General features: G+C 48.3%; 1 protein-coding gene across 3 annotated transcripts in view; it reads right to left on the bottom strand.

Moving 5' to 3' along the window:
* SLC8A1 (solute carrier family 8 member A1) overlaps positions 1-13,539 on the bottom strand; it is a 112,632-nt gene that overhangs the window by 15,387 nt on the left and 83,706 nt on the right. Inside the window, exon 3 of one of the 3 annotated variants that reach the window (XM_029964867.1) lies at positions 88-194. The exons of the other annotated variants lie outside the window; for them this stretch is intronic. Within the exon in view, the coding sequence (XP_029820727.1) occupies positions 88-194 (107 nt within the window). The remainder of the gene's footprint in view (positions 1-87; positions 195-13,539) is intronic. 3 annotated transcript variants of the gene reach the window in all.

Below are 13,539 nucleotides of genomic sequence, written 5' to 3'. Positions count from 1 at the left end.
ATGTGAGCTCGGTGTTGCAGGTGCCAGACATGAGTGAGCCAGACAGGGACACACAGGCTGGGCTCAGCCCCGGAGCACGTCCCCCACCTTTCTTCTCACTCATCTCCACCAGCCGGGGCTCCCCGATCTCTAGGTAGAAGGTCTTGTTTTTCTCATACTCCTCATCATCTATCACCTTGATTGATATCGTTTTGCTGCAACAGAGAAGAAGAAATAGAGATTCAAGAGTAAGGGGGGAAAAGGGAAGAGGGAAAACAGGAAGAGGAAGAAAAGGTAGAAGAGGAGGAAGAGGAGGATGGAAACAGCAGGAGAAGGGGGCTGCGAACAGAAAACAGTGGTTTTGGTAGCACAGGCTGGAGGGACAGCACAGCCAAAAGCAAAGGCAGGAGCCAATGGACCAAGCTTGCCTCAGGATGAGCACAGACCACAGGGTCAGAGCACCAGCAGCTTGCAGGGTGCCATCCCCCCTGGCATGGCCATAGGCCAATACAGCCCGGGCCAGCTTCCCCTAGAAGTGGGGGGGCAGTGGGGGTAGCAAGACACCTCCCTTTCCAAAAACCTAGGGTACAGAACAGCCCCTTGATAGCTTGCACACACTACATGGGCATGAGAACTGGGAACAAGCACAGACCAAGCCTCTGAAGGCATGATGCACTGCTCAAGCTTGTGCATGGAAGAGACTCTGTCTCACCAGGCACAGCAGATCCATGCACAACATCATGTTCAGCTGCTCGGTTTGGACTTTGGAGGCTCTAATTTACAAGCTTGAAAGAGATGTTGGAGTAGGACTTTTTCTGTGAAGAGAATGTAAAGGAAAAATGGTCTTTCTGGTTAGAGCAGGGTGATGGAAAGCTTCTCTGATGGTGAGATTTTACTTTTTTAATTTCACTTCACAAGCAGCACATCCTTTCCCAAGCCTTCAAGGTTTAATTTTCTCCTGTTTGAGAGTTGAGCAGCAATTCTCCCTCACATGACCCAGGGTTGCTGAATTTGCCCCTGCAGCATCATCAGGACAGGTCCAAAGGCAGAGTCCCTGCCCAGAGCATAGCCACAAGCACACATCACAGAAGATGAAAGCCTTGCAGGAGGCTGTGGCCACCCACAGAGAGGTTTGCTCCTTGAACCCCCAATAAAGTGAAAATTGCTTTACCAGGGGAAAAAAATTAGCACAGAAGAAGTTTTTCAGCTCTTTTCAGGGACTGAAAACAGCCCAGAAACATCCAGCTGAAAGCAGCTTGCCAGAAGGTGACCAAACCTGGGATACAAGGGGTATGGTGTGGGGGGACCGTGCTACTGTGATCCTTCCTACAGTGCAAAGTCCTTGGAAAGACAACATATGAGACAGAAATCCAGCAGCCTCTGCTCTGCCCTGGAATGCTCTGCTCACTGTCATGCACTCATGGCATTGCAGATGGGACAAGACCTCCTCCTGGCTCTGATCTTGTCCCAGACAAAAAATAAGAAGGAATAACAACACTAGAAAGCCAGTGCAGTGACTGTCTGTAGCCTTGTGCTTGCTGCCGACCTTCTGACTGGGTTTGCTTTCCCCTGACACTTGACAGCACTGCCCTCCTGTGAATGCTCTTAAAGAAGCTTCCCAGTTACTCTCTCCCTGTCCAAGCTTGTCTGTCTTGTCCTTCGAAGAAATGTTTCTTGTCCCATCCCTGGCTCCTCTGCACTTTCCACGAGCAGCCAGCACAAGTTGAAGCAGCCCCAAGGCTGCTCTAATATATGATCAAGGAGGTTCTGCTGCTCCTGGCAAGTCCCAGCACCGAAAACCCATAAACGTGGAAGAAAGCCACGCTCTAGGGGAGTGAAATTCAGGCCATGCTGCTGTAATTTCTGGCTTTCTCCTCTCCTTGCACATCTGCACTGGCCACCCAGAGCCCCTCTGTTAAGCTGACAAGTATTTGGCAGCAGAGTCAACATTTTCTACTCATTCGGGGTAAACACCGCAAGCACTCCGAGGAACAGCCAGGATGATTTCTTGTACTGTTTGCTGTGAGTCAGGAGTGTATTAAGTTTGCCCTTCATGCTCATAATGAAACCATTTACTCAAGAGTAAGTGATGGCTGTGAAAAGTGTAACAATGCAGCACCGCTCGGTGTAATTGTATTTTATAATGAATATCTGTAATAATTTGTCCAGTTTGTAATTATTGCTGCAATAGGTTTGTACACAGGAAAAATGGTCACCAAGCACGCAGCTGATCTTGCTCTGCCTTGATGAGTTAGGGGAAATTATCATGTATTAAAAAAACTAATGAAGGATATAAAAATGCTCTTAGCTAAGCTTTCAAGGAGAACCTGGCGGAATTACTGGAATGGCACAATTTCAGAAACATTACTAACAAAATCAATAATTCTCCTGACAATGCCTATTGAAATGTACACCTCATCCTGCCCTCATGTATGAAAAAATAACTTTTTTCAGGAAAGTTAATTAAAAGGGATGCCTTCTTAAATTCTGAGAGCAGCAGAGGTATCAAAATGTAAACTGCTTGTGGGTGTGCTCTGGCTTGCTGTGTGTGGCATACCTCAAAGCCCCACAAAATAATCCTCTCTCTTATGAAAAGAAACCAGGATGCCACTTAAAAAGGATTTTTCTGATACTTAGACCCAACACCAATAGGACTTCCTTGAATAATGCAGAATAATGGGGCATAAAGTGCCACTGCCAGGAGGAGGTGTTATTATGCAGTTTTCCAAGTGATCATTCTAGGGGGTGAACAAGTGCCCTGTGTTAGGTAGATGTGCCCTGCTGCTTTTTCTGCTGTAGAAGGCTGTTAGAAAAAAGGGCAGGAAGAACAAATGCCAAGTCCACTCTCTGTATGAATCTCCAATCAGCAAGAATTGCTGAGGCAAATTTGTCCCTGGGATGAGACTGCAATCCTGGAGAAAAGGATTACCTCCTAATGGTGTTTGAGAAGCAGCAAGTATATGAAAATAACACAAGCTATTCTTAGAGCATGCCTGATCTGCATCACACTGCCTTTTGCCTGCTACAACCCCCCTCTGCAGGGTCCTGCACGCATGTGGCCATGTGGCAGTGTCTGATCAGTGGAGAAGGAGGAGGATCAGGCAACTGCACAATTTATCCTGCCTCAAAGTAAGGACTGCTTTCAGTAGTAATCTAGGATGTGCACTCATATCACCCTGCTCTTCCTGGACCCTTCAATATGGTCTCTGCCTCTCACTCCTGCTGTAGAGAGGCGGCTGTGAGGATGTGGGCAGCAACAAGCTACCATGGGGCTGTCTGTGAGTCTGTGGAATTCAGCCTGTGTTCCTGGTGCCCTCACCTAGTCCTGTGCTCCTGCTGCATTCGGGGTGCAGCTCTATCAGCCTGCTGCCCACAGTCCTCTTTTTCAGAGGTTCGGGTTGCTGTGCGAGGCTATTTTCTTGCATTACAAGACATGGCGGGAACGAGGCAGAGGTGGGTGGCTGGCAGAGCCAGGACAGCTTGGCTAAGGCTCACAGAGCGATGTGGACCGACTGCAGCACTGAGCTCTGCTGAGCTGCCCCTGGACTTTACCAGCTAGACACAGTAGGCTGAAGAGACCCAAAGTCCTGACAGCGCAACTACACACTGAAATTTGGATTTAAAATCTCTCTCTCCTGTGGCCCAGAGGCTCTTTCAGCACAAGCTGTGATAGTGCTTGTACAACAGAAAACCAAAGGGACACTGATTATCACCCTGAAACCCCCGGTGCTCAGTCACTGCAGGGCCAGGAACCAGGAGTCCCAAATCCATGAGACAGAGGGAAAAATCAGAAAATTAAACCATTAAACATTTTCTTCTCCTTGTCAGAATCTGTGGTCAATCTTGATGGTGTTTCCAAGACGTCTCTTCTAGATAGAGGTCTAGAATCAGCTTTGATTTGGGGCTGACAGTGGTGTGTGTGCCATAATCTAATGTCTCCAGGAGCCAAACACTCCAGATCCCATGACTGTGCAAGACCACAGCCCTTGAAAAGATGGATTTTTTTCTTCCTGTTTTGACACTGCAGGTGGGAAAAAGCAATTTCTGCATGGGGATAGAGGTCCTGTGTTGGTCTAAACAACCAGCCTTGACACCCCTCCCTGTCCCTTCCTCCCTGCCTCCTGCAGGGACCCCCAGTGATACCATGGGCAAGTTTGCAGCAAAGCACAGCTGCTGCTGGTCCGTTTCACCTGAGCTAAAGAACCCTGTTTTGGCACGAAGACTGAGGGCCCATCCAAATGTCTGCACTTCTGTACCAGAAACTGCACTTCCTTGAGTCTGTAGTCAAAGCAATTGCTGAGGGAATGAGTTTCATCGCATTTCCGTGTACTGGAAATCAAAGAATAAAACACATCTTGCAGAATTGCAGCTCCAGTTCTTCTCCTCTTGCAGACACCCAGCAGCAACGAAAGAAGGTTGGTAACTTTGGCGTACAAAGCTCTGCCCTCACTCCAAGTCCAATGCTCTCTGTCAGGAGTCATTTCAAACCATGATATTTCATTCGAACCATAAAGGTCTTTTATCAGAATGTTCCCACACAACCCTTAGTTACAATATCCTATGGAAAAGTCCTTTTGGCTGGTGATGGGGCACCAAAGAAGAGCTGATACACCCCATCAGACCCAATGACCGGCCAACACAGCCTCTTCTTGTGCTAACTGCCAAAACCACCTTGGAGTAGGAGGACAGGCACATAGACATTATTTCCAACTGATCCTCTCCCAGCCCCAGGCATCTGTGCCTCAGGGGTTTCCTAGCCAGACCAGGTTTCTGTGTACTTAGCTATGCTCTGCAGATTTCTCACATTGCCCTTTGAGCTTCTGTAAGCTTTTGGCATTTGCAGTATCCCATGTGCCAGGGAGAGCAGTGTGATTGCTAACGCCAGCTCAGTGTCGCGGACGGCAAAGGAAGTGATGTGCACTTGGCATAAGCACGCCAGCCCACCTGCCATTTTCTGGGCTCATCTCTGGAAAGGGCAAGAGAGAGTGCCCAGATGTCTGTCTGCAAATGACACAGCAATAGCAGGACAGGGCTGCAAGTCTCCTGTCAATGGGAAGCAAACTGGCTTTGTGCAATGGCAAAGGCAGGGCAAAGAAGAGAACTAATGCTTAGAGCACAATGCCAGCTGGGGAAGGCACTTGCTTTAGCTTTGAGAACAACTTGGACCAGAAACCTTCTAATCCAGAGCCCTTCCAATCCAGAGATCTTGCCCAACTACACTCTGCTGTGCACTCAGATCAGAATTCTCTCAGCTAAGAAATCATCATTGTGCCCAGACCACACGCGAGCCGGAGCTGGAATAGCAAAGACCTGCACATAGTCAGTAATGGTGCCTCCAGTGGGCCAGGAAAATTACAATCTCTAAACACACAACTAACCAGCTGTTATAGCAGCCAGTAACAAGCTTGCCCATGAGAACATGGCATGCTGTTGCTGTCTGGACAGATACTTATTACCGAATCAATAGAGGGAACAGTGCACTTATGCAGCTTGTCACCCACCCAGCTTCCACTGCTCACCCAGGAGAACTACATGCTTGGAGGACTTTCAACTGCAGATTCATAGTTATAACATCCAGGCTAGGCAGTCAGGAGTGGGATCCTGTGCTGCCAGCCCTGATGTCCCAACAGACGAGCATTTCCCACCCAAAGAGCATTCAATTATGGAGGGAGAATAGCCACGAGGGATACATGTTCTAGAGGTGATATTTCAGAGCCACATCCATCAGTGCTGCCTGTTCTAGCATGCACTCTCAGGCTCCCACAGAAACCTGCCACATTGATTTCTCATACATCTGCTTGTCAGCCAGTCACTTAATTAGCTGAAGTTAAAGCTTGCCATGAGAGATGGGCATGTGGCTTGGGAATGTCCCTGCCTCACACGACTCATGTGATCGCTGGGCACTGGATAGTGCCTGTAAAGAGGGGCAAGTGGGCCCATCACCAGAGCTGGGCACTACCAGAGCCAGAAGCCAGGGCCGTGTAAATGGGCCATGGCCACAGTGAGGAGCCTGGACCAGACCCCAGGGCATGGTTGGAGCCAACTACCAAGAGCAAGGCAACTATTCCTCTTGCCATCCCTGCCTTTGCTACGCTCTGCTGTCCTCCTGAATGTCCTTATCTTCTCCGTGAGCCTCCCCAGAGGCTACAGGGGCTCAAGACTCCATCCATGCTATTACAGATGCGAAGAGACTTTGCTGCTCCCCTGCCTGTCTCTGCAGCCCACAACTCTGCTGACCGAGGCACCAGGGAGTGCTTCTGTGCACTTAGCAGCTTCACTGCTCAAATTTCTGACAGCTACTTGAGGAAGGAAGTTGTCTTGTTGCTGGGTTGGAAAAGGAGCTGATAGGGCTTTTCTTCTACCAGTTGACAAGAAAACTGCACCTTCTGGTGAGGAGGTGGCAGCCTCACAGGCAGAGAGACACCCAAGTCTGTGATTTGTCCCAGACACAAGGGATGTGTGTGTGGTGGGGGACAAAGGACAGGGTAACAAAATGCCTGCTCAACCAGTGCAGGGACAAACCTTCCTGAGGGACAGAAGAGATGCAAAAATGGGCCAGATTATGTGAATGACCTTGTATAACACATGATTTTAACTATTATCCAGTGGTCTCTGACAGAAGAGAGGGTTCATTAGGGTTTCCTGTTCCTGCTGATGAGTTCCCATCTGTGTAAGATGTCCCATGAGTCACCCATGCAGGATCCTTTGCCGAACCAAGCCTCGCTGACATGAAATGTCTGTACTTAATGAAAATTTTGCCTGCAGCATGCTGCAAACATGACAGGGAGGGAAAAGGAAAACCTGCCTGAAACGAAGCGTGACGCATGCTTTGGGTAGTGTGGATGTGATCTGATCTGATGTGGCAGCTTGGTTTGCTGGTCCAGCAGTCCAGGTCTGCATGAGGCTGCACAGTCCAATGCCTCTCAAAAATGTGATTGAGCACAACCAGCCTGGACACTGCAAACAAGGGGAGAGGGAAACAGTCCCTCTATTTTCCCTCCACCTCTGGAGCCAGAATTCATCTGGTTACTCTTATTTTCTTAGATGTCCTCCACCTCTTTCCCCAAGGCTTCCTGAATCAGTCTGTCTAAGACCACAGGGCTGTGTTGTCATTTCCATGTCTGCATAAACCAACTGCTCCTCTGGCTTCAGGATATGTTGAGTTTAAATGACAACATACGGCTCAGATACATAACACCGGCCTGCTCCAGAGCATCACTACCAGGAAAATCCTGGAAAAAGATCCAGCCTGCTCTTCCCTGGCCTTGCAGAAATACAAAGTGTGAGAGGTGGTCTGCAGAGACAGGAGGACCGAGAGCTGTTGCTGCTTGAATAGCTGGGAGATGACAGGCACAGCTGATGCTCAGTGTCTCAGAAAATACTCTTCAGGAGTGACGATTGCCAGGTAAGATGATTTCACATGCTAGACTGAATGCTGCTTGACTCTCCTCTTAGGAAGACCATATTGAGAAGTATTTGTCAGATCAGAAATGTTTTTCTGGTGAATCATCAATGTTTGCTCTGAATTGACTGTGAATTTCATGCTCTGACTAATGCACTTCTTCATTCATCCGCCAATGTCACATCCTGCAAGGGCCCAGCTAGGTGAAGATGAATGGCACTCTCTTGATCTGCCCCAAACTAGTACCTGAGCCTTTGGTGATGCTGAAATGTTCCCTTGTCCCAGGACAGCTGGAGCTGTGGCCTCCCCTTCCATGGCTCTGAATGTGCTAACACAGGACTAAACTGTTTTTCTGCTTTTTCCCAATCTCATTGCCATGCATGTCCAGTGATGTTGATCCACAGTCCTGAAAGCTACCAGAGTGCCTGGTGGAGGCAGGATCACTGGGGGATCAAACAGGAGAGATCCATCTGGATCAGTATCTGGAGCTCCAAGGACAACTTGCACAAACAGTGTAATACAAGTGATGACTAGGAAGGAAAACACATTTGATGTGAGTTTGATCAAAAACACCCCCAGCAGCAATTACTTAAGGTACCTGGGAAAGCTGACAGAGCAGAAATAACTTCTCCCCTGGCTTTTCACAGCCCTGCCCATGCCAGCTAAAAACTGCATTAGTCCTGAAAAATTCAGCCTGTGCTACAAGCAAAGGATTGACTGCCCAGGGCTCAGCCCAGCCCAACATCCTTGCTCAGTATAAAACCCTGCAAATCCCACTTCTAAGCCTACAGGGTTAAGAGCCAAAATCTGACATTTCCCCCATTCTGCCTTTCTGGGATTTTTTCCTGACTGAGTTGGCTGGTCCAATATTTCATCATGCTCTATTGGCAAGATCTGCCACGGTGGTGGGGTGGCATGTTGCAGGGAAGAGACACATGCTCACCTGAGAAGGGGTCTGGGCTGGATTTGAAATTCCCACTGGAAAAACTTGAAGTGGAAAACAAGCATGGTGAAGAATAAAATTGTGACAGGGTTTGAGTGAGAGAGGACCTCTGGGTCAAACACTTACCCCTCTCCCTGATTGTCCTCATACACATTTTTCCCAAGGAAAGCAAATATAAGTGCTTCTTGCATCCAAATACGCCAGGTTCCCCCTCACCACAATAATTGCTCTCACCTTTCATATAAATATGAGTTGCTTTTCCCTGTGTGCACCTGGATAGTTGCCATGACAATATTCCTCAAACAGGAGACATCACTCTTATTGAAATGGCTTTGGCCTCCACAAAATGAATTTCAGTGAGCAACTGCCAGCAAAAAGGACATTTCTGCAGTTCTGTAAATCATTTAGCAAACTTTGCTGAGTTAAAGCTGACTAAACAAAACAGTGGGGGACCATGAGAAATAATAGGTCCATGTCTAATAGCATGGCTTCAGCATCAGGAATTGGGATTCAAGGAAGCCCAAAATACATCTGCTGTGCGTGAACTGCTCCAGTAGCGCCACTGCAGCAGGACTTTGCATCAGTCCTAGCAGTTTCCCTCCCAGGGAAGGCACATTTCAAATCCTGTTTGCCAGGGTTTTAGGGCAAGGGATTCTTGTTTGGGAAGACACTGGACAAGGGGGCTCAACTGTGCCCTGCCACTCTGCCAGGGCTGCTGACAGCTAGCTCTGCTGCTGGAAAAGCAGCTGTACATGGGGAAAGAAGAAGACAAGGAATGCTCAGTGACAGCCGAGGTCATGCCACAGAAAGGGCAAACATCAATATAGAATGTGCAGGTCCACTTTCAAGAGCAGCATCCACTGTCATTTTAACTCCATCCTCTGTCAGGTATGCACCTGATTCCTCTTATTTGCTGGCTGGCCCCAAAGGTCAGGCCCCTCTTTTCAAGACACTCCTCCAAAACCCTTGGTGTGGTGACTCAGCTGCAGGATCAAAGCCTCCTGATGGCGTTGCAGGAGTAAGCACTTCACCGTGGCTACATTTATCATTCTTTGCCCAGTGAAGGATGCAAGTGACTTGATGTCAAGACCTGGGCAGTTCCTGTGACCATTTTGTGCCACGCTGCTCACATGGGCATCACCCTGCTCCTCTCAACAGCTCCTGTGTCAGCCTAACAGACCATGCTAAGCTGCACATGCACTCAAGTTGCAAACTGCAGAACAGAATGACACTGTCTCAGCCTGTGGTGCTGTATGCAGTGTGATCTGTGTTTGGAAGCATAGCATACCACAAGCATCCTACCTGCTCTCCCTGGAGGGGCCCTGTGGATGCTAATGGACTCCTAAGCTACAGAAAAGCCTTTTGAACTTTTATGACCTTGTCACCAAGTGTCACACTGAACTTCTATGAGAAGAAGTTGTAAGTTATCTCCTGTCAGGGTTCTAGGGAGGTTCAAGTGTAATGTTCACATTTTAGCAATTTAAGTGACTGGTTGCAGAGTTCACTCCTGGTTCAGACTCCGTTTGGCAAGTCCCCCATGCTCGACCAGTATCAGAGGTTACCTGATGGTATAAAAGACATGCAGCCTCTGGGTACCAGCACATGAAATGCTGTGATTATATAGGCTTGAAACATCAGGGATGCGCATTTCTGAAGACCATAACCCAAGCTGAGAGCTACACCCCAGTGCCATGCCATGCTGTCACTATGTCAAAAGGCAAGCCCTGTAAGGGAGGTGGTGCAGATCCTTCATTCTTATCCCTTCTATCCAGGGATAAGGCCAACAGGCTCAGACCATGCCCCATGAAGTACTCTCTAGCCACCCCCAGAGAGGGGCTGTTGCTAGGGCAATACTGCCTTAAACAGTGACAGTGTTTGGACCATTAAATCAACAAATGACCCCAAAATCTCAGCTTTAAATTCTGCATTAAAGGTGCTGCTTGGTGTTTTCACACTGCCATTTCCATTCTTCGGGGATTGCTTTGTCCAAGAAAAAGCGTGTGCTGGGGTTGAGTGCCAGCAGTGGGGTTGGTCTCTGCCTCCAGCCCAGCCAGGTCTTCAGACAGTTTGGTAGTTGTTTGGTTTGTTTTTATCTTCCCTCTTCCTTTCCAATGACTTCCATCTCCAGAGGGCAGAGGAATAAAGTGTGTCAGCTGAGATGGGATTTTTTCCTTGCCTATTCAAACGCTTTAAGTCTTTAGGAATTGCCAGTGATTAATGCCCTTACCCTCATAGAGACCCTTCTGGAACTAATCTGAAAACACCAAAGTCCTAATAGACCCTAATGTCCTGAGGCAGGTGCTAGAAGGTGTGCAGGGCTGTGGGACCCATGTAGAGGGTGCTGACACAGCAAGGAGTCACTCCCTGACCCTGCTGAAGGGTTTTGCCACTCCAGCACTTGCAGCATCCTGAGAAGGGCTATTCCAGTCCAGTCTCCCTGCTGCTGGACACACTGGAGGTCAGGAGCATGTAGGCAATTTCAAGAGCCACCATTCACACTGTGACTGACACGCCATCTGTTTACTGCCAAGTAAATTAAACTGTGAAATACATCCCTCTCAACTGAAACTCTGTGTATAAAAACCCTTCAAAAGAGACACCAGGTCTCCTGAACTTCCCAGTGATACATGAGGTTAAAGCCTGTGGTGGGAGCACCAAAGCAAACATACATACATAAGGATCCCTCCCAGTTCTGAGATAGGCAGGAAACCAATCCTAGGAGGAGGACAAAAAAATTTCTGCTTTTGTCTCCAGTTACCAAGGAGATTGTTCAAACAAAGCTAAAATAAGAGGAACCAAGTGGCCAAGAGAATCGTGAGAGTGGAATAACACTCAAGAGCTTTGTGGCTGCTCTCTGCCTAACAAGCTGGGCAGGGTGCCTATGATGGGCTCAACCTTGGCGAGCAGCTCTTCCCCTCTTCCCAGGGGAAAATGTCCATGTTTTGGTTTACATGTGCCTGGGTGAAAATGGCAAGGAGCATTTGAAAACGACAGTTCAGAAAAGTCCTTGCCTGCAGAGATCTCAACCATGTGTCAGCCCCATTTATGGCAGTTGTGGCAGCAGGACACAGCATTCAGTGGCCTCAGCCCAGACCCCTGTGTTCAGGCCATCAGAGGAGATCTCCCTATGGGAGCAAAGTAAATCCAGCTGTACGTCGGGCTAAAAATTACACCTCAGCAGCTCCAATGGCTGTCCATAAGCTCAGAGGACTGGCAGATATATAGAATGCTGAATGGAAAAATCCTACTGCAGAGCCTCGTGGGCACACGTGCTGGATTTGCTCCTGTGACAGTCACGGAATCACAGAATCACTAAGGCTGGAAAAGATGTCTAAGGTCATCAAGATCAACCGTTAAAGGTCAGAAGACAAAGACCACCAGACTGTTTGCAAAGACAGTTTTCAAGCCCTGACTCACGTCAGGGCTGCACAGGGGCTGCCTCAAGTCCAGCTGCACATTTCTGTTGTGCCGGGAACTGCAGATGTTACGAGGAAGTGGAGATTCCCACACAAACCCTAGAGCCTGTAAGCTGGTTTCCATCTCTCTGCAATCCTTAGTTAAGACAAGTAGAGGGAAAACTTCCCAGACACGGTTTCTTCAGCAGATCCTCATACGTTACACATGCTCATTCGGATGCCTGGTGCCATCAGGGCTGTGAGTTAAATGCAGTGCCTGTTATTATGTTTGCCCACGACTTTCCACTATTTTAGAGTCTGTTTCAGCTGAGTGATACTTTGACAGACTTCAGCCATTCAGACTGAAACTTTCTATGCAGAGTGGCCACTCCTGAGACAGTAATGAAAAGCCCCACCATCTCAGCTTCAGGAAAAGAATGCTGCTTTGCACCTGCAAACATTTTTTTTCCCAAGCGCTATATTGAGTAACTCTGTCTTCCTTATGCTTTGCTGCAGAGGATGAAACTTAGCAGAATGATCTCTCCAGTGCTCAGGATGTGCCAATTTGCTTAAATTAGACCAAGTTCTAAGACTCTAAAAACTTGCAAAATGTGTAGGCTTCTTCAAACTGGCAGCTCAAAGTCTTGGAAGATTTAATCTGCTCTGGAGTGCTAAACCTGCTTTTGCAGAGGCTGTGCCCTCGGCAGGGCTTTTCCTGTGCCTGGGAGCCACTGGGGAGCTGAGAGCTCTGGCAGTGTCAGGAAAGCTGGGTACCCATGGCAAGGGCAGCTACAAGGCCTAAGGAAATTCCACAACCAGGTCTCCTGTCCTCCTACTTACTGTTGGCCTCTGAGCTACAAATGTCTCCAGGCACAATGACTTTGCATCAAGGACTCTGCATCCTTGCTGCAAGGATGACAGGCTATCCGCAGTAATTTTGGTAGCCCTCCTTACCAGCCTGTGCTAGGTAAACAATGAAGCTTGCTGGGACATATACACTTGCCCCCTCATACTCAGCCTGGTATCTGAAGGGGATGATTCTCCTTTTTCGTCTATCCTGATCCTGAGCTCGACTTAGTGAGCCAGGGCTGCTGGAGAAAGCCAGAGGCACAAAGTTGGAACTTAACTCTGGACCAAAGCACTTGGCTGGGTAGGTGGAACCTGCTCCTTGTGTTGGCTGGCTGCAGGTGGAGTGATGCTACAGAGAAAACCCTGCTGCTCCTGGGAAGGACAATTTAATACCAGAAGACTTAGAAGCATTTGAAGCACAAAGAAGAAGAAGTGTACCTCAGTATTATGCTCGGGAGTTTCTTCCTAGCGTGAGCTTAGTGGGAACCACAGGGATAGTTTAGGAGCTGTTGGGTGGAAGGAGGGCAGGAGGGAGGCCAAGGGAACAACGGCTTCCCAGAGAGTCCTCCCAGTGCCAAGCTGGGCAGGGGAAGAAAGGTAGGTAGAAATGAAGGTAGCATGGGTTGCCTTTGGCTCCAAAAAACCATACTAGTGATGGCAATTACAGTATTATAAAAAAAGCTGGTTTTAAGAAATGTTCCAAAGACACTGTCAGGATTCAAGGAAACTGCAGCAAAGTGTAGTAAGAGGAAACTAAATTGACCAAAACAACTAGCCAAGAAATACAGCTGCCTTTTGCATTCTGCCCCTCTTCCTCTCTGAAACTCATTTGCTTTTCCTTCAAGCATGGACAAGTGCTCTTGTGGGATATTAATGCTTTCAAAGAAGAGAATGAAATCTCAGCAGGGGAGTCCATTCAAAGACAGGCTGAGGTGCCCTTTCAAATACTGTGCAATGCAGCCCCCCTGCTG

Source organism: Manacus vitellinus, unplaced genomic scaffold, assembly GCF_001715985.3.
Source record: "Manacus vitellinus isolate BGI_N305 unplaced genomic scaffold, ASM171598v3 scaffold_81_pilon, whole genome shotgun sequence".
NCBI lineage: Eukaryota > Metazoa > Chordata > Aves > Passeriformes > Pipridae > Manacus > Manacus vitellinus.
The sequence above is the reverse complement of the archived record's forward strand: the minus strand, read 5'-3'. Positions and strand labels throughout refer to the sequence as shown.